The sequence below is a fragment of the Aythya fuligula genome, chromosome 29 (genome assembly GCF_009819795.1).
Source record: "Aythya fuligula isolate bAytFul2 chromosome 29, bAytFul2.pri, whole genome shotgun sequence".
Lineage (NCBI taxonomy): Eukaryota > Metazoa > Chordata > Aves > Anseriformes > Anatidae > Aythya > Aythya fuligula.
In genome coordinates, this window is record NC_045587.1 from 2,185,289 (window position 1) to 2,202,445 (window position 17,157).

The 17,157-nt window shown below is 71.4% G+C and overlaps 4 protein-coding genes across 4 annotated transcripts; 1 reads left to right on the forward strand and 3 right to left on the reverse strand.

Moving 5' to 3' along the window:
- The first annotated feature begins 200 nt into the window (after nucleotides 1–200).
- On the forward strand, nucleotides 201–1,710 carry IL23A (interleukin 23 subunit alpha). Its single transcript, XM_032204720.1, has 4 exons — nucleotides 201–386; nucleotides 551–652; nucleotides 1,349–1,474; nucleotides 1,564–1,710. Exons 1-4 carry the CDS (start codon nucleotides 201–203, stop codon nucleotides 1,708–1,710), a joined length of 561 nt encoding a protein of 186 aa, XP_032060611.1.
- A 192-nt stretch (nucleotides 1,711–1,902) lies between these two features.
- On the reverse strand, nucleotides 1,903–7,929 carry STAT2 (signal transducer and activator of transcription 2). Its single transcript, XM_032204803.1, has 23 exons — nucleotides 7,889–7,929; nucleotides 6,985–7,116; nucleotides 6,759–6,909; nucleotides 6,582–6,680; nucleotides 6,399–6,491; nucleotides 6,250–6,328; nucleotides 6,074–6,159; nucleotides 5,834–5,982; nucleotides 5,605–5,763; nucleotides 5,378–5,530; nucleotides 5,242–5,262; nucleotides 5,034–5,127; nucleotides 4,873–4,929; nucleotides 4,720–4,803; nucleotides 4,545–4,646; nucleotides 4,108–4,243; nucleotides 3,970–4,019; nucleotides 3,767–3,855; nucleotides 3,566–3,702; nucleotides 3,290–3,478; nucleotides 3,151–3,208; nucleotides 2,152–3,053; nucleotides 1,903–2,080 (listed from the first exon to the last, which is right to left on the reverse strand). The coding sequence occupies exons 2-23, from the start codon at nucleotides 7,113–7,115 to the stop codon at nucleotides 1,944–1,946; spliced, it is 3,156 nt and encodes a 1,051-aa protein (XP_032060694.1). The 5' UTR covers nucleotide 7,116; nucleotides 7,889–7,929; the 3' UTR covers nucleotides 1,903–1,943.
- A 1,123-nt stretch (nucleotides 7,930–9,052) lies between these two features.
- APOF (apolipoprotein F) lies at nucleotides 9,053–10,430 on the reverse strand. The gene is made up of 2 exons (XM_032204721.1): nucleotides 10,418–10,430; nucleotides 9,053–10,028 (listed from the first exon to the last, which is right to left on the reverse strand). Exons 1-2 carry the CDS (start codon nucleotides 10,428–10,430, stop codon nucleotides 9,109–9,111), a joined length of 933 nt encoding a protein of 310 aa, XP_032060612.1. The 3' UTR covers nucleotides 9,053–9,108.
- TIMELESS (timeless circadian regulator) lies at nucleotides 10,252–16,550 on the reverse strand. The gene is made up of 28 exons (XM_032204789.1): nucleotides 16,454–16,550; nucleotides 16,229–16,382; nucleotides 16,013–16,127; nucleotides 15,856–15,918; nucleotides 15,680–15,781; nucleotides 15,439–15,594; nucleotides 15,237–15,370; nucleotides 15,058–15,145; nucleotides 14,804–14,980; nucleotides 14,518–14,735; nucleotides 14,343–14,446; nucleotides 14,087–14,256; nucleotides 13,882–14,007; nucleotides 13,652–13,803; nucleotides 13,475–13,572; nucleotides 13,263–13,386; nucleotides 12,975–13,176; nucleotides 12,747–12,889; nucleotides 12,563–12,651; nucleotides 12,362–12,485; nucleotides 12,201–12,283; nucleotides 11,992–12,134; nucleotides 11,722–11,899; nucleotides 11,547–11,615; nucleotides 11,354–11,472; nucleotides 10,988–11,262; nucleotides 10,786–10,871; nucleotides 10,252–10,640 (listed from the first exon to the last, which is right to left on the reverse strand). Exons 1-28 carry the CDS (start codon nucleotides 16,548–16,550, stop codon nucleotides 10,534–10,536), a joined length of 3,696 nt encoding a protein of 1,231 aa, XP_032060680.1. The 3' UTR covers nucleotides 10,252–10,533.
- Nucleotides 16,551–17,157: the final 607 nt, after the last annotated feature.

A 17,157-nucleotide genomic window follows, 5' to 3' on the forward strand; every position in this document is an offset into this window, starting at 1 on the left:
GTCCCGTCCCAGCGCGGGGCCGGGGCCGGGCGCGGCGGGGCGCAACTCGGGGACCCCGGCCCGGTATCGGTTCTGCTTTCGGGGGAGGCGGCGATTTCGCAGTAACGGGGGGCGGGTGCCACCTGCCCCGGGGATTCCCCACCTGCCGCCGCCGCCCCATAAGAGCCCGGTGGCGGCTCCGGTGGCGGCACCGTCTCGCCATGGCCCCGCTCCGTCTCCTCTGCCTCTGCCTCCCGGCTCTGCTGCTGCTGCTGCTGCCGGCGCCGCCGGTCTCTGCGGCTCCGGCCCCGGCCCCGGCCCCGGGCACCGACTGGGCCGCCTGCAAGGACCTCTCCCGGGAGCTGTCGCGGCTGCTGGGGACGCTCAAGGAGCCGCACTCGGAGCTGGTGAGCGGCGGGGCTCGGCCGGGGCGCGGGGACCGGAGGAAGCGGCGGGTCCCGGGGGATGCTCGAGGAACGGGGGGCCTGGAGGACACCCGGGGAAGGGGGAGGGCAGGCTGCCCCGGGAGGGGTCGGGGGGCACGGAGCCCCTGCTAACGCCCCTCTGCCAGAACCGGGTGCAGATTGCTGTGGAGGACCCCGAGGGGGATTGTGCCACCCGCATCCGCTGCAGCGATGCCTGCGACCCCCCCACGCTGGACACGAACAACACGGTACCGGGATGGGGGGGGGCAGGGGGCTTGGGGGTGGGCTGGGAGGGCGGTGGCAGACCCTGAGGGGGCTCACGGGGCGTCCTTGGGGGTGGCCGGGACACAATGGCTCATCCCCAACGGGGCACGGGGATGTTCTGAGGATGTGCCTCAGGGTGTCTGGGGGTCCTGGGTGTTGCAGAGGTGCGTGGGGGTCCTGGGGTAGTGGGGAGGTGTCTGGGGGTCCTAGGGGTGATGCAGTGATGCCTGGGAGTCCTAGGGGTGGTGGGGAGGTGTCTGGAGGTCCTGGGGTGGTGGGGCGGTCCTTGGGGGGTCCTAGGGGTGATGTGGAGGTGCCTGGGGGTCCTGGGGTTTTGCAGAGGGGCCTGGGGGTCCTAGGATGGTGGGGAGGTGTCTGGGGGACTCAGGGATGCTGGGGGTCCCCGAGGCGGCCAGGGGATGTGCCCAGGGGACCCAGGGGTGCTGAGGATGTGCCTGGGGATATTAGGGGCGCCAGAGATGTGCCCAGGGGTCACAAGTGTGCCTGGAGATCTTGCAGGGAAGAAATGTGCCTGGAGGGTCTTGGGGTTGCCGGGGATCTGGAGGGTTCCCAGGGGATGCGGTGGGAGGTCTCAGGGTGCCCAGGGATGCCCAGGGATGCCCAGGATGGTCCCCGGGGGTCCCGGAGCTCTGGCCTCACCCCTACTCCTCCTCCCGCAGCGCTGCCTGCGCCGGATCCTGCAGGGGCTGCAGCACTACCGGGACCTGCTGGGCTCCGAGATCTTCAAAGACAACCGCCTGCCGCAGCTCGTGGCCACGCTGGACCAGCTGCTGGGGGTCGTGCAGGTGAGCGATGCAGCACTGCCCCTGCCCTGTGCCCGGGACAGCGGCACCCCCAGGTCCTGGGCCCGCTGACCCCCTTCTCCCCCTAGCAGGCACCCGGCCGCCCCTGCCAGGCTCCCACCACCCCAACCTGGGCCGAGCCACTGCTGCCACAGCTGCGGCACCAAGCGCTCGAGAGGCTCCAGTCCTTCACCGCCGTCATGAGCCGCGTCTTCACCTACAGCGCCAGAACTCACTGACGCCGCCCGCCCTGGGCTCCCCCTTATTTATTCCCCCTCCTCCCTGAGGGGCTATTTATGTGCCGTGCTCCCTATTTATCTGGGGTATTTATGGGTTTCTAATAAAGGGCTGAACGATGAGGAGCTGCTGTCTGCTGCGGGGCTGAACCCAGGGCGGCCCCACAAAGCACCAGGGGCAGCTGGGGGGGGGGAAAGGGTTTATTTACAGGGGGAGATGGGGGGGTGGGGGAAAGTCACTGGAAATCACTGGCATCAATGTGGAGTGGGGGAAAGTCGGTGTCCACAGCAAAGAGGGAGCTGGCGGCAGGCAGGGCTGTGTCCTCGGGCTGTGGCAGGAAGGGGTCGCTGGGGTCCAGGAGCGCGGCGTTGCCTGCGGGACACAGGGGGGTCAGTGCTGCGGGACCCCCGTGGCCCCCAGCTCCCCCAGCCCCAGGCACTCACCCCCCAGCCTGGCGTCCATCTGCCCCAGCCCGCTGTCCATGTTGGGCATCAGCTCCACTGCCTCCAGCGTCTCCAGTGTCCCCGTGCCTGGATCCAGGTCTTGCTCCAGGCACTGCAGCAGCTCCTGCATGCCCGGGCCCTGTAGCACTGGCCCCAGGTCCTCCAGCCCCGCTGGCAGCAGCCCCTGATCGTCTGCGACTGGCAGTGGCTCCGCAGCGCCAGGGCCTGGCTGCGGCAGCCCCTGGTCCCCAGCTCCCACTTGTTGCAGCACCCCCGTGGCCCCGGGCGCTGATTGCAGCGTCCCCAGCACCCCGGGCACCACCTGCAGCGTCCCCAAGTTCCCTGCTCCCACCTGCAGCATCCCCTGGCCCTCGGGGATGAGCTGCAACAGCATCTGCGGCTCCACGGCCCCAGCTGCAACTTGCTGCATCCTTTGGTCCCCAGCCCCGCCTTGCTGCAGCATCCCCGTACCCCCGGGCAGCACCTGCAGTGTCCCCAAGCTCCCTGCCCCCATCTGCACTGTCCCCTGGCCCTTGGGGATGAGCTGCAGCACCAGCTGCGGCTCCTGCACCCCGGTCCCTGCCTGCAGCATCTCCAAGCCCCCTGGGCCCACTTGTGGTGGTGCCTCTGGGGCCCAGGCCCCTGGCTGCAGCGTCCCTGGTCCCCTGGGGTGCTGCGTCCCCGGGCTCGCGGCCACCACCTGCGGCACCCCTGGGCTCACGGGCTGCAGTGTTCCTGGTCCCAGGGGCTGCTGCACCCCTGGGCTCCCGGCCACCACTGGCACCGTCCCCGGGCTGGTGGGCTGCACAAATCCCGGCCTGCTGGGCTGCAGCTGCAGCGTCTCCAGGTTTTCTGTGGCAACTACCAGCTCCTCTTCTGTCTGCCATGCCTCGTTGGCCTGCCTGCAGGGACACAGGGCAGGTCCGGGTCAAGGTCAGGGTTGGGACTGAGGGGTGAGAGGGGCTTCCTCCCCCGGGACCGAGCTGTCCCCTGCCTCACCTGGAGGACACGCGGATGAGGCGCTGTTTCAGGTATTCCTTCTTCTCCGTCAGGCTCCCTGGGGGCAGAGAGGAGAGTTTGGAGGGGGCGGCGGGGGCTCCGTCCGCACCGCGCCGAGCCGAGCCGTGCTGTGCCGTACCCTCCTGCCGCTGGCTGTAGTGGGGACCGAAGGCTTTGTCCCGGGGGGTGTCGGGGTACAGGAACAGGAGCGGGTTCTCGGGGATGTTCTCCTCGGCCAGCAGCTGGTAGTCGCGGATGATGTCGGGCAGCGCCAGGGAAGCCAGCTCCACCGAGGTGTAGGGAACCACGGCCCGGAAGGCAGGGCGCCCTGCGGGACGGGGTGCCGGGGGTCAGCGGAGGGGAGGCCCGAGGCCGGAGTGAGGGGGTTACCCCGGGGGGGGGAGAACACACTCACCGCTCTCGGGATGCTCCACCCAGGTGAAGGTGACCCCCCCCAGGACGCTCTCGCTGAAGCGAATCAGGAACGTCCCCGTCCGCTTCCCCTTCAGCAGCTTCTTCTCTTGCTTGCGGCTCACGAAGCCCAGGATGAGGCTGGGGGAGGTGTCGTCAGCCCCTGTGGCCCCCAGCCCCCCCAGCCCCCCAGCCCCAGCCCTACCCGTCCTTCCAGAGCTTCTTGAGGTGCTCCTGGAGCAGGCCCAAGATCCCGTCCAGCCAGGCCCAGAAGGAGAAGCCGGCGGCGCCGTCCTGTGGGAACGGGTGTGTGAGTGGGGGCGCACAGAACCGGGGGGCACAGGACCCGGGGGCGCAGGACCAGGGTGTGCAGGACCCAGGGGGTGTGCAGGACCGGGCGTTGCTCACCTTGGAGAACTTGGACCAGGTCAGGACGCTCTCCGGAGATGGCTTCGAGCCTTGGGGAGGTGAGAATGGGATGAGGCGGGGGGCACAGCTCCAACCTGGGTGCTCAGCGGGGCTGGGGGGGCTGATGCCCGACCTTACCGAGCAGTTTCTCGGCCAGCATCTGGAGATGCTCCCGGCTCAGCCCCCGCTCGGCCACGCTCTCGAACTGCCAGCTCAGCACCTCGGCCAGCAAGGGCCAGGGTGCTGGGGGCGGCGTGGCGAAGAACTGCTGGTCCTGCAGGGATGGGGGATGAGGGAAACGGGGTAGGGATGAGGCTGGGGACAAGGCACGGGGCAGGGACAGGGGATAGATAAAGGAACAGGGCATGGGGTGGGACCGGGACCAGAACCAGGGACAAGGATGGGTTGGACAGGGACTGGGAACAGGAGCTCAGAACAGGACATGGGGACAGAGAGCGGGGCTGGAGCAGAGACAGGACACCGGGACACCAGGGTATAGGGAGATGGGGCTGGGAGGGAGACACGGGGATGGAGACAGTGGGGAGACAGCGTGGGGCCGCACGGGTCCCGCTTGCCTTGGGGTTGGGGCTGAGCATGTTGAACCACAGGATGGAGGCCCAGGCGCTGGAGAGCTGGTTGTTGCTGTTGGAGATGATGACGAAGGGCAGGGTGGAGGTCTGTGGGGGCAGCAGGAGGTCAGGCCGGGCGGTTCTTGGCCCCCCAGCCCTCCCCCCAGCCCCCTGCCCTCACCTCCAGCTGCATCTCCAGCCCGCAGTACGCGTACGCCAGCGTGAAGGTGATGCGATGCAGCTCCTCCGTCACGGCCAGGGGACCCTGCGCAGCCGGGGCACCGTGAGCCACCGGCCACCCTGTGCCCCCGCTGCCCCGTGACCCCGTACCCACCTCATTGCAGCCTTTGTTGCCCTTGCCCGACCCACTGATCTTCTGCTCCTTCAGCGTCTGCGGGGCAGGAGAGGGTCAGCGCGGGGCCTGGGGCAGGGGCTCGGGCCGGGGGCCTCTCCCGCTGCCCAGCCCCACGGGGACCCAGGTGGGGGGGCTCGTACCAGGTACTGGAAGTCGCAGATCAGCCCCTCCCGGGAGTTCTCCCCAGCCAGGAGGGTTTTGCTGCTCGAAGTCAGGATGTTGAACTTGCGAAACCTGGGGGTGGGGGGGAGAGAGGCCATGGGGGGGAGGCCGCTGGGACCCCTGGGGAAGCTGGGACCCTTGGGTGGGCACCGGCCCTGCCCACCACAGCTGGCGCTCGGCTCTCACCCTCGCGTCTTCGGAGGGTCCCTGCAAGAGACAACGCAGAGTCAGCGGGGTTGGGACCCCGGCCCACCCAGCGGGGCAGGGGCACCGGGGACTCCCCCCGGGCCGCACAGGAGCCCCCAGCGCGGTGGGCGCCGACCTGTCGATGTGGATCGTGGCCTCCATGCGGTGGTTGCGGTCGTGCAGGCGGACCAGCAGGCGGGCGCGGGTGCAGAACTTGCTGGCCGTGCGCAGCACCAGCGGCCGCTTGGGCGTGTTGGGCATGCTGGGCTGCTGCTCCACCACGAAGGCGCTGGGGGCGCGGGCAGGAGGCGGTCAGAGCAGCCCCCGGCCCCGGTTCCATCCCCCCCTCCCCGCTATCCCCACCTCTGCAGCAGGCAGGTGAGCTGCTCCCGCAGCCGCGTCTCCAGGAGGGGCGTCTCTGCCTGCAGCGGGTCCCGCTCGTAGGTCACCTTCTTCTGCAGCTCCCCCAGCGCCCGCAGCAGCTGCAGCAGCTGGAAGAGCCCCTCGCCCAGCCCCGTGAACCTGCGGGTGCCCCCCGGGAGTCAGCGGGGTCTGGCTGCCCCCCCTTTACCTCCCCCCGGCCCGTCATTACCAGCCCTCCAGCTGCTGCAGGCGGGTGTCCACGGGGGCCCCCAGGCAGCTGCGCTGCTGCCGCTCCTGCCAGGCCTTCAGCTCCTGCTGCAGGAAGTCCCGCAGGGTCTCGCTGCGCCCCAGGAGCTGCTGCATCTGCGCCACCACCTCCTGCGGGGACACGCGCCCTGAGCGGGGGGCACGGAGCGGCTGCAGACCGCCCCCCGCCCCAGCCCCGGGTCCAGCCCCAGCCCCCTCTCACCCGCCGCTGCCGGTCCAGGTTCAGCAGCTTGGCCTGGAGGGATTGGACCTGCCGCTTGTACTCAGCTTCGTTAGTCTGGTCCTGGCCTGCGGGCAGTGGGGTGGGAGGGTTGGGGGGGGCTCAGGGCAGCACCAGCAACATCCCCCCCCCCCAGGGCGGGCAGGAGCGGGCCCTACCTGGCAGGTAGTGCACCTTGTAGCAGAAGTCGAAGGCGTCCTGCAGGTCCTCCAGGTGCCGGAAGACGCGCTCGAACTCCTGGGGACAGAGGGTGTGAGGGTCCGGGCAGCCCCTGTGGGGCTGGGGGGGCTGGGGGGGGGGCTGTTACCTGCAGGGCTGTGTGGAACTCAGCCAGGCGCCGCTGGATCTCCTGCTCCCGGTCGCTCTTCAGGGGTGTGCTGGGCGCCGGGGCGGCCTCCCCCTGTGGAGGTCCGGGGGGCGTTGGGCACCGTTTGGCTCGAATCCGCCACCCGGGGGGGCCCCTGCTGCTTGGGGGGGGGGCCCGTCCTACCTGCCCTGATGCCTGCCCCAGGCGCAGGATCCGCCGCTCCTCCTGCAGCAGGTTGGCCACCAGGTTGGCGAAGCTCTCGGGGCACTCCTCAAAAGCAGCCTGCGGGGAACGGGGACAGGGACGGGGTCAGCGGGCACGGAGCCCCAACCCCGACCCCCCCCCGACCCCGCTGCCCACCTGGAGGTCCCGGCGCGCCTTGCGCAGGTTGTGCTTCAGCATGAAGTCCTCGTCGCCCAGCCCCAGGCTGCCCAGGCGCTCGTCCAGCAGCGCCAGCAAGGAGTGGAACAGCATCCGGGCGTGGGACGAGAGCGGCTCCGTCGCCTGCTGCCTGCGGGCACCGCAGCTCAGCGCCCGCGCCCCCAGCCCCAATTCGCCCTCCCCCCTCCGCCCCCCCGCCCCGTACCAGTCCTGGTCCTCGATCCAGGCGGCCAGGCACTGTCGCACCGCCATGGGCAGCGCGGCGGCGGCGTAGAGCTGGTGCACCTGCTCCAGGTGGGTGTTGGCCAGGTTCTGCACCTCCTGCCACTGCGCCATGCTGCGGGGAGGGGGCGACAGGGGGTGGGGGGTGTCGGGGGGGGGGCAACGGGAGGGTGTCAGGGCAGCCCCACGGACCCCCCGACAGCAGCAGGGCCAGACGGGGGATGGATTGGGGAACTCATCACCCGCTCCCCCTGCACCCTTCTGCCCGACCCCTCCCGGTCCCCCTCCTCCTGGGACGCTCCCCCCCCCCAGCAGACCCCCCCAGGCCCCTTCCCCAGGCTCCTCGCTGCCCCCTCCCAGCAGCAGCCCCGCAGGGACCCGCTCCCTAAAATGGGGCACGTGCCAGTGACCCCCACCCCGGACCCCCTCCTTTGCAAAGGAGCCCCCCGGGCACGCCCAGAGCCCCCCCGCAGGGGACAGCTCGCAGGGAACACCCCCGATCGGGACCCCCCCTGCAGGAGACACCCCCCAGTGGGGTCAGCCCCCGATCGGGACCACCCCCCCCGCAGGGGACACCCCCCCACGTAAACAACCCCCGATCGGGCCCCCCCACCCTTTCGGGACCCCCCCCCCCCGCAGGATACACCCCCGGATCGGGCCCCCCCCCGCAGGTGACACCCCCCGACCGCGACCCCCAACCGCAGGAGACCCCCCCAGGGGGGTCACCCCCGCCCGGGACCCCCACCCGACAGGGGACACCCCCGGATCGGAGCCCCCACCCCTTCGGGATCCCCCCCCACGGAAGGGGACACCCCCCCATGGGGTCACCCCCCGGTCGGGACCCCCCCCTCCCCCCTTTGGGACCCCCCCCCCAGCCCCGCGCCCACCTGGGCGCTCTCCGCGGCTCTCCCGGGGCAGGAAGGCACCGAAGCCACGCCCCCTTCTCCGCTCCGCGCCGTGATTGGCGGAGCGCGGCGGCGAGGCCACGCCCCCCGGCCGGCTGCTCATCGCGCGTTCCTGGGGGGCGGGCCGCTTCCCCGAAATGACGTCAGAGGGCGGGGCCGAGAGGAGGCGTGGCCAGACGGTACGGGCGGGGCCGAGGGGGCGGGGGCGGGGCCATGACGTGGGCGTGGCCAGCGGGGCGCGGGAGGAAATGGCGGGGCCTGGGGGGGACCGGAGGGGGGGGACGGGGGGGGGCAGCGCCGTGGGGCCGCCGGGGGGGGCCGGGGTCCCGCTGCCCACGGGGCCGGGTCGGGCCGGGCCGGGGTGACCCAGGGCAGGGCCGCCCCGCGGGGCCAAAGTCCCCGTGCCCCAGGGCAGGGCGGCCCCGCCGTGACCCGGGGCTGGGGACAGGGACACGGGACGGGGACAGGGGACAGGGAATAGGGTAGGGATGGGGACGGGATGGCAATGGGGACAGGGGATGGGGATGGGGACAGGGACACGGACATGAGTGGGGATGGGGACAGGGGATAGGGACGGGAATGGGGATAGGGATGGGGTAGGGATAGGGATGGGGACATGGAAATGGGTGGGGATGGGGACAGGAATGAAGATAGGGACGGGGAAACGGATGGGGACAGGGGTAGGGACAGGGAAGGGGGTAGGGATAGGGACAGGGGACGGCAATAGGGACAGAGGCAGGGGATGGCAATGGGGGATGAGGGCAGAGGACAGGGATAGGGCAGGGATAGGGATGGGGACATGGAAGTGGATGGGGTTGGGGATAGGGATTGGGACAGGGGATGGGGGACAGGGATGGGGATAGGGACAGGGGCAGGGATGGGAATAGGGACAAGGACAGGAGATGGCAATGGGGACAGGGGCAGGGTATGGGGGATAGGGACAGAGATGGGGCAGGGATGGGGGCGGGGGACAGGGATAGGGACAGGGACACAGAAATGGGTGGGGATGGGGACAGGAGATGGGAATGGGGACAGGGAGGGGAATACGGACGGGGATAGGGATGGGGACAGGGACTGGGACATGGGTGGGGCTGGGGACAGGAGACGGGAATGAGGACAGGGATGGGGATAGGAACAGGGATACAGATGGGGACAGGGATAGGAACAGGGACCCAGAGCCAGGCGCCCCACGGGGCCTTTATTCAGACGATGAGGACGGGGCCGCTGTAGGTCGTGGGGGCCGTCGGGGGCTCCCCTTCCGCCATGAAGTATCCGAAGAGCGCCCGCACCCCGGCCTTGAGCCCTGGCTGCAGCCCCAGCCCCAGCCCCATGGCCACGGGGCCGCCGGCACCGGCGGTGAGGGCGGCCAGGCCGGCGTAGCCCAGGTCCTGGGCCATCTCCAGGGCCCGCTCGGAGGCCAGGACCTCGCAGCCCTGGAAGGCGAAGTAGATGCTGGTGCCCAGGTTGTAGAACACGCTGACGCCCGGCACCCACTCCAGCACCCTGTGGGCCTCCCGCTCCCCCGGCGGGCTGCAGGCATCGTCCTCGCCGTCCCGCCGGGCCCGGGCTGCGCGGCGGCACCGAAAGGGCCAGGCACGGACCCCGCGGTGCCCCGGGGCCGGCACCCCATGCGGTGGGGGCTGTGGTGGTGGTGGGGTGCCAGCCCTGGGGCCGCAGGGCCCGGCCGGGTGCCCCAAGTGCACCAGGCTGAAGAGCAGGGGCAGGGCACGGGGGCTGGGGGTGTCGCGGAGCCTCGCCAGCCCCCGCAGCAGGGTGGTGGCCGCGGGCGTTCCCAGCTCCCGCTGCAGCCCCAGCGCCGCGGCCTCGGCCTCGGCACCGCAGGCGGCTCCGCTCAGCGCCAGGGCCAGGGCGGCGCGGGCCAGGGCGCGGGGCCGCGGGGGGAGCCGCGAGAAGCCGGGCAGGGCCTCGGGGTGCAGGTCCCGGCAGGAGACCCCGCGCCCCCGCAGCGCCTGGGGGGGGGCGAGCTCTGCCAGCAGCCCCCGCGCGTCCGCCTCCAGCAGGGTGGGCGCAGGGGTGCTGCCGCCCCTCAGGCCCAGGAGGAGGAGGAGGAGGAGGAGGAGGAAGGGCAGAGCCTGGGGCATGGCGGCAGCTCCAGGACGGGCTGTGGAGGCAGGAGAGGGGCAGAGCTGTCAGCCCCCTGCGGCTGCAGCCCCCCCGTACCCCCCCAGCCCCCCAGCTCACCCCCTCGAGGCCGCCGGTGTCCCCTCGCCCCTCTGCTGCTGCCGCCGCTGCTGCGGCCGAGCCCCCCCGTGGCCCGTTTATAGGCGCCGTTATCAGGAGCCGGTTGCAACACGCAGGGACAGGAGTGGGGCACAGGTCACCGCCGCGGGGACGGGGCCGCTCGCACGCCCGGCCCCCAGCCCCGCACCAGGCCCAGCCCAGAGTTGCAATCGTTTATTGGGTTTCTTTCCAGATATAAAAGGGATGGGGGGAAGGAAACGGAACAAAATACGGGAAAAAAAGAACTGGGGGAGAAAGGGAGACGGGGACAGAGGTGGGACATGGAGATCCACAGCCCGCTACACAGCACCCTTCAGAACAGCTTAAAATCCCGCAGCAAGGTGCCAGAGCTCTGCCCAGCTGCACCAGGGGAATGGTCGGGGCCCTCAGTCTTCCTCCTCCTCCTCCAGGCGCCGGGCACGCTTCCGCCTCCCTGCAGGCTGGGGGGCGTCGTCGGCCTCTGAGGGGGACGCCGGGGGGACTGGCTCAGCCCCTGCAGGGAGAGAAGGGGTCAGGGACGGGGCGGGACAGGGCATGGATAGGGGCAGGGACATGGGTTCAGCTCCAGGGGGGGTGGTGGGGGAGGAAACCCCATGAGGGGAGCGCAGAGGAGATGGGGTCAGAGGGGCTGAGCCCACCTGGGCTTCCACCATCCTCATCCTCGCTGTCGAGCTGCCGCCGCCTCTTGCTGCCCGACTGCAGGGGGACGGGGACGGGCTCCTCGCTGCAGCAGTGGGGACAGGGGTCAGGGGAGCCCGATGGCTCCCAGCCCTGGGGGGGGCACTGGGAGAACCCAGGTGCCCGGTGCCCCCAGCCCAGCACGCGAGACCCCGGCCTCACCTCTCTGAGTCCGATCCGAGCGGGGCCGGCGGCTGCTCCGCTGCTGGGCACACGGAGAGGGGCTCCGAGGCTGCTCCTGCACCCCCAGCCTGATCCCGGAGCCCCCAGCCCAAATCCTCACCTGGAGCAGGAGCCTGGGGGTGCCTGGGTGGCGCCGGCAGCTCCTCGGGGTGCTGGGGGAGCCCCTCGGGGTTGGGGCTGTGGTGGGCAAGGGAGGCGGCGGCGCGGCGCAGCTGCTGCGGGGTGAGGGTGGCGGGGATGCGCCAGAAGGATTCCTGGGGGGAGAAGGGAGACGCTGCGGGGCCGGGCCAGGCCTGGGGGGGACAGGGCCTGGGGGGACAGGGCCTGGGGGGACAGGGCCCTCACCTGCTCGTTAGCAGGGGGACGGAGCCCCAGCTCCCGTAGCAGGGCTCGGAAGCGCCGGTCCTCCATGGCATCCTCGTTCTCCTCCGAGAGAGGCACCAGGGGCACGGGGAAGGACAGGCCTGGGGGGGGGGGGGAGCGCTGTCAGCCCGGCCCCGTGCCCCAGCCCCCAACCCCGAGCCCTGACCCCGCTCACCCTCCTGCTCGCGGTCCCCGGCCGTCCTCCTCAGGCAGTTCTCCAGCCACCGCAGGGGCCCGGCCAGGCCTGGGGACAGGGGGGGCTCAGACAGGATCCGGCCCCTGCAGCCAAGCCCAACTGGGGGGGCTTAAACCTGAGGGGGGGGGGCCCAAAGCCCCTCACCCCCACCCACCTTCCTGATGCAGAAGATTCACCAGGCCCTGCCCGGCCCCTTCCTCGGGCACCCAGTGCTCCTCTACGGGATCGCTCTCTGCTTCCTCCTCCTCTTCTTCCTCCTCCTCTTCCTCCTCGCTGTCCCCCTCCTCTGCTGAGCTGTCCTGGGCTGACACCGCCAGGGCGTTCGCCTCGCCCTGCGGGGACCAGGGGAAGGTTTTGAGTGCCCGTGGTGGTGCAGCACCCTTGGGATGCCCCCCCCAGTCCTTCCCCAGCCCCCCCCCCGTACCAGCTCGGGGCCACGGCCCTTCCTCCGGCGCTTCTTGTGCAGCTCCTTGCGATCCGCCACCAGCCCCAGCCCCAGCAGCTTCTCCACCACGCGGGCCCGCGACCGCCGCGCCGTCAGGTTCTTCATGATGTTCCCCAGGACGTCTGCAGGGAGGGGTCAGCAGGGACCGGACCCCCCCATCCTACCCCAAAATCCCCCTCCTCGCTCACCGTCCGAGCCCCTGAACTCCTCAAAGAGCCGCTCCAGCTCCTGCTCCTGCTCCTCCGTCCACAGCACGATGCGGGTGCCCTTCCTGGGGGTGGGGGGCACAGCCCTGGGTGCTCGCCCTGCGGGCGGGGTGCTGCCCCCGTCCCTGGGGGGCCTGGCTCACCTCTGCTGCGGGAAGTCCTTGGCGCTGTTGGCCAGCCCCAGCCTCACCAAATGCTTCACCACCTGCCTCCGCGTCCGCCCGGGCGCTGGCAGCTCGGCCAGGATGGCGGCGATGACGTCCTGGCCTGCGGGAGGGGAGAGGCTGCAGGGACGGAGCCCCCCCCCGGGGGGGGTCCCGCTGCCCCCCTGACGCCCCCCGTACCTTCCACTTCCTTGTACTTCCAGAACAGCTCCCGCAGCGCCTGCTCCTCCTGCGGGGTCCAGGCAGGAGCCCTGTGCGTGGCAGCCCTGGGCAGAGGTGGAGGAAAAGGGAGGGGAGGGGAGGTGAGGGAGGGCTGTGACCCCCTCCCCAGCCCCCCCATGCCGGCCCCACTCACCCCTCTCCCTCCTGCAGGGAGCTGTAGCCCTCGGTCATCTCGCGGACGGCCGTGGGGTTCTTCCAGAAGAGCAGCTCCACGAAGGCCTTCTTGTTGGTGGCCGCCAGCGCGAAGAACTTGCCCAGGATGAACTTGGCCAGGGCCACCAGCTCCTGGGGTGGGAAGGGAAAAGAAGGGAAGGGTTGGGGGGTCCCGGGGGGGGCTGGGGGAGCGGGGTCGGGAGGGCAGGGCCCTGACCTGGTGGGCAGCAGCGCCGGGGTCGTTGAGGAGGCGGTGGAAGAGGGTGAAGAGGGAGAGCTGGAAGAGCAGGGCCTCCATGCGCAGGTCGCGGGCCAGGCGGTGCAGCAGGCGGACGGCGCAGTGGTTGGTGCGGGCACTGTTCTGGGCATAGCCCCGCAGCAGCAGGGCGCAGGCGCGGACCACGGGGGCGCAGGCGAACCTGGACCCCCCCCCAGCGCTGGTGAGCGGGGCCGTGGCAGCTCTTCTCTGCCCCCCAGCATCCCCCCAGGGCCGGGCCCCCCTCACCGCTTGAGGTAGTCCGTGAAGTTGAACTCCTTCTCCGCCACCTGCACCGTCTGCTCCTCCTCGTCCTCCTCCACCTCCTCTTCCTCGAGCTCCTCCGGCTCCTCGGCCTCAGGGGGCGCGTGCCCTGCGGGGGGAGCGGCGTTAAGGGGCGCAGGGCGTCTCCAGCCCAGGACCCCGCTGCCATGGGGGCAGGATCTGGCCACGGGACTCACGGGGCAGGGCAGCGAAGAAGATCTCCCGCAGCAGCTGGGTCTCCTCGGACGGCCCCGCGCCGGAGGGGCCGAACACGTCCCCTTCGGGCCATACCTCCCTGGGGGACAGGGGCACAGAGCTGGCACCGGGGCCCTGCACCCTGCCCGGGCAGGGGGGGGTCTGGTGGGGGCCGGTACCTGGCGCAGCGGAGCAGCCGCAGGGCCTCGGGGGCCTGGGCATCCCGCAGGCAGCCCTGGATCCGCAGCAGAGCCTCCGCGCGCTGCTCCTCCACCGGCGTCTCCGAGGCAGCGTCGAAGGGCACCACGTCCTCGGGGAGGGGCACCTCGCCCTGGGGACGGGACTCGGCGTCACCCCGCACCCCCACAGACACCCCGGGGGTGGCAGAGGGCCCGGATCCTTCCCCTACCTGCAGGCAGGCCTGGAGCTGCGGGGCCAGCCCTGCCCACAGCTCCTCCAGCTCGGCCGCGCTGGGCGGCTGCGGGGCGAGGGCTGCGGGCGCCCGCGGCTTCTTCTTCCTCCGCACGCGTTTGCTCTGGGAGGGGGGTGAGAGAGAGAAGTCAGGAGGGGCCCCCACCCCTCCCCTGACCCCCCCGGGTGCAGCCTCAGCCCACCTGCACCACGAGCCCCGTGCGGCCGCGGCAGAAGTGCTCCAGCATGCGCAGGAAGAGGTGCGCCGTCTCCACCAGGTCCCGCAGGAAGGCGCGCGGCTGCTTGGTCTCATCAAACTTGCGGAACAGCGCGAGGAGGAGCTCGCGGTACTCCGTCAGGTAGAAGATGTTGTCTGGAAAATTCGAGAGGAGGGGGGGATCAGCGGGTGCTGGGGAGGGGGCGCAGCTGCTCCGGGGCCGGCCAGACAGACGGACTCACTCTTGATGACCTGGCTGCTGTCCCGCACCGCCGGCTCGGGGGAGCGGTCCATCTCCTGCACCGTCCGCAGCAGCTCCTGGTAAGCCTTCAGGGCCAGGTGCATCCTGAGGACGGGCAGCGTCAGGGCACAGCCCGGGGGGAGGCCCCGGCAGCGGGGAGGGGACGCGGCCCCCACCTGCGGGCCCAGGTCACCGCCTCCTTCTTGTCCATCAGCGCCATCTCGTAGTAGGTGGTGAGGTTCTGCTCGATGAAGTGGAAGGCGCGGACGCCCACCGTCTCCGACACCAGCTCGGGCCGAAAGCCCCGGCTGCGGTTGAAGGCCATGAAGAAGGCGGTGGCCCACAGGTAGTAGGTCTCATCGTGCTGCTGAGCCTTCTCCCGCAGCAGCTGGTCCTGGGGGCACAGGGGGGGCTCAGCGTGGGGCTGCCCCGGGCAGGAGCCGGGCCCGCCCTTGCCCTCACCTTGACCAGCAGCATCAGGCGGTTGTAGCAGCCCTCCAGAAAGTCCTGGCAGAAGTGGCAGAGGAAGAGCCGCACGTTGCGGGCAGAGCGCCGCGAGGGTCCGGGATCGGGGGGGGCCTGGCGCCGCCGCGGCACCCGGCGCGGCTCCTTGCCCAGGTCATGGCTGTAGCTCTGGAGCTGCGGGGACAAGAGAGGACAGCCTGACTCGTGTCCCCCCCTGGCACCTCCCGCCACGTCCCCCGCCCCGTACTCACGTTGTGCAGCCCCTTGTGGAAGACGACATCGTTGTCCCCGATGGCCTTCAGGCCCTGGATGACGTAGGAGCCGCGGAACCGGGAGTGCCTGGCGGGCACGGGATGAGCGGCGCCACCCCAGAGATGGGGTCCCAGCTCCCCCTGCAATGGGGTCCCAGCCCCTCCGGCCTCCTCCTCACCTGGACGGGCGCTGCAGCGCTCGGGCCCTCTTCTCCGCCAGCTCCCGCTGCCGCAGGGTCTCCAGCTCCCGCGTGTCCTCCCCGCGCTCGGCGGCCGCCTGCCCTTGCCCCAGCGCTGCCAGCTGCTCCGGGCTCTGCGGCAGAGCCGTCAGCGCTGCCCCGGACGCTCTGGGGAGGGGGTCCCGGGTTCAGCCCAGCTCACCTGGTCGCAGAACATGAGGGAAATGATCTCGAGGACGTGCAGGGCCCATTGCTGCTCCGACTGGGCGCTGGCCAGGAACTTGAGCAGGTCATCCATCCCGCTGATGTGCAGCGCCCACAGCACCCGGTCGTGCACGCTGGCATCGCCGTCCACACCCTGGGGGGTGGCCGAAGTGCGTGGGGGGTCAGGACGTGGAATGCCAGGCCCTGGGGGGGAGCCCCCGCAGCCCCCAACCCGGTACCTGCTCCTCCGTGGGGTCCGGGGGCACGTGCAGCACGTTGCGCACCAGCAGCAGGATCCGCTCGATCAGCAGCGTGTCCTCCTCCTGCCGCTGCTCCCAGTCCTGCGGCGGCGCAGCCGTGAGGGCTCCTGGAGCCCCCCTGGGACCCCCCCAACCCTGCTGTGCCCGGGACTCACCAGCTGCAGCACGTCATAGAGCTTCTCGCTGAGCACCCCAAAAACTTTCTCACTGGCGAACGCCTGCAGAAAACCCTGTGTGAGCGCGGGGGGGGGGTCTGGGCAGAGCCCCCCTGCCTCGGGGCTGCCCCGGGGGCCCCGTGCCCGGCGTGCTCACCTCCTTGTAGGCCTGGAGGTAGGACAGCACCTGCAGAAAGTGGTGCCGGGCGGTGGCATCCGCCGGCACCTTGCCGAAGCAGAGCAGAGCCGGCTGCGTCAGGTTCACCATCAGCCTGTGAAAGGACCGGGGGGGGGCTGTGAGGCTCCTGCTGCCCCCAGGGGAGGGGGCATCGCAGGGGGGAGCCCCCCGGGGGGGGGGGGGGGCTGCCGGTACCTGACAACGGCGTCGAACAGCGCCTTGTCCTGCGGGTACTGCACCAGGAGGGGCAGGAGGTCATTCTGCAGGATCTGCGCTGCCCCCAGCTGCTGCCGGACATCGCGGGTCTCGTCCTCGTGCCGCAGGTACCGGATCAGGTCCTTGACGCTCTCTGCGGGGGACGGGGCCGTGAGACCCCCGCCGCCCCCATGCCCCGCCGCCCCCCGCCGCTGCCCGCCGTACCCAGGCAGTCGGGCTCCCGGTGGTAGACGTCGCCCTCCAGGTAGCCCAGGGCGCTGCAGGTGGCCAGCAGCTCGCAGTTCATCATGTACCAGTCCATGCAGCGCGCAGCGGCACCGGGCAGCGGGAGCCTTCGGCGGGACCCCGAAGGAGAGCCCCGGGGGACACCCCCGGTGCGGCCGTCCCCGGTCCCGCGGCTCCGGGCGGGCTCGGGGCTCCCCCGGTGCCGGTGCCGGTCCCGAACCCGGACCCGGTCCCGGTCCCGGTGCCAAACCCGATCTCAATCCCGATCCCGGTGCTGATCCCGATCCCGGTCCCGGTCCCGGTCCCGGTGCTGATCCCGGTGCCGATCCCAATCCCGATCCCGATCCCGGTCCCGGTCCCGGCCCCGCCGCCCCCGCGGCTCCGTTACACAACCGCCCCAGTTCCCGCGATGCGAGCCCCGCCCCACCCCACGGCTTCAAAGGGCAACGCCTCCCCGAGATGACCGGTGGGGCCCTGCCTGCCCCCGCCACGAGTGGGCTCCACGGCAGCCCCTCCCTCGGTGGCAGGTCCCGGGCGGTGCCGGGCGCTGCGGGTCGCTGCGGGGCCCAGCGCCCCTCTTGGCACCCCGGTCCCGCCGTGTTCCACGTGTTCTACGGGTGCAGCGTTGCCCTTTTAACAGAGGCCCCGCCCCCGAAGTGGCCCCGCCTCCAGGGGCGGGGCAT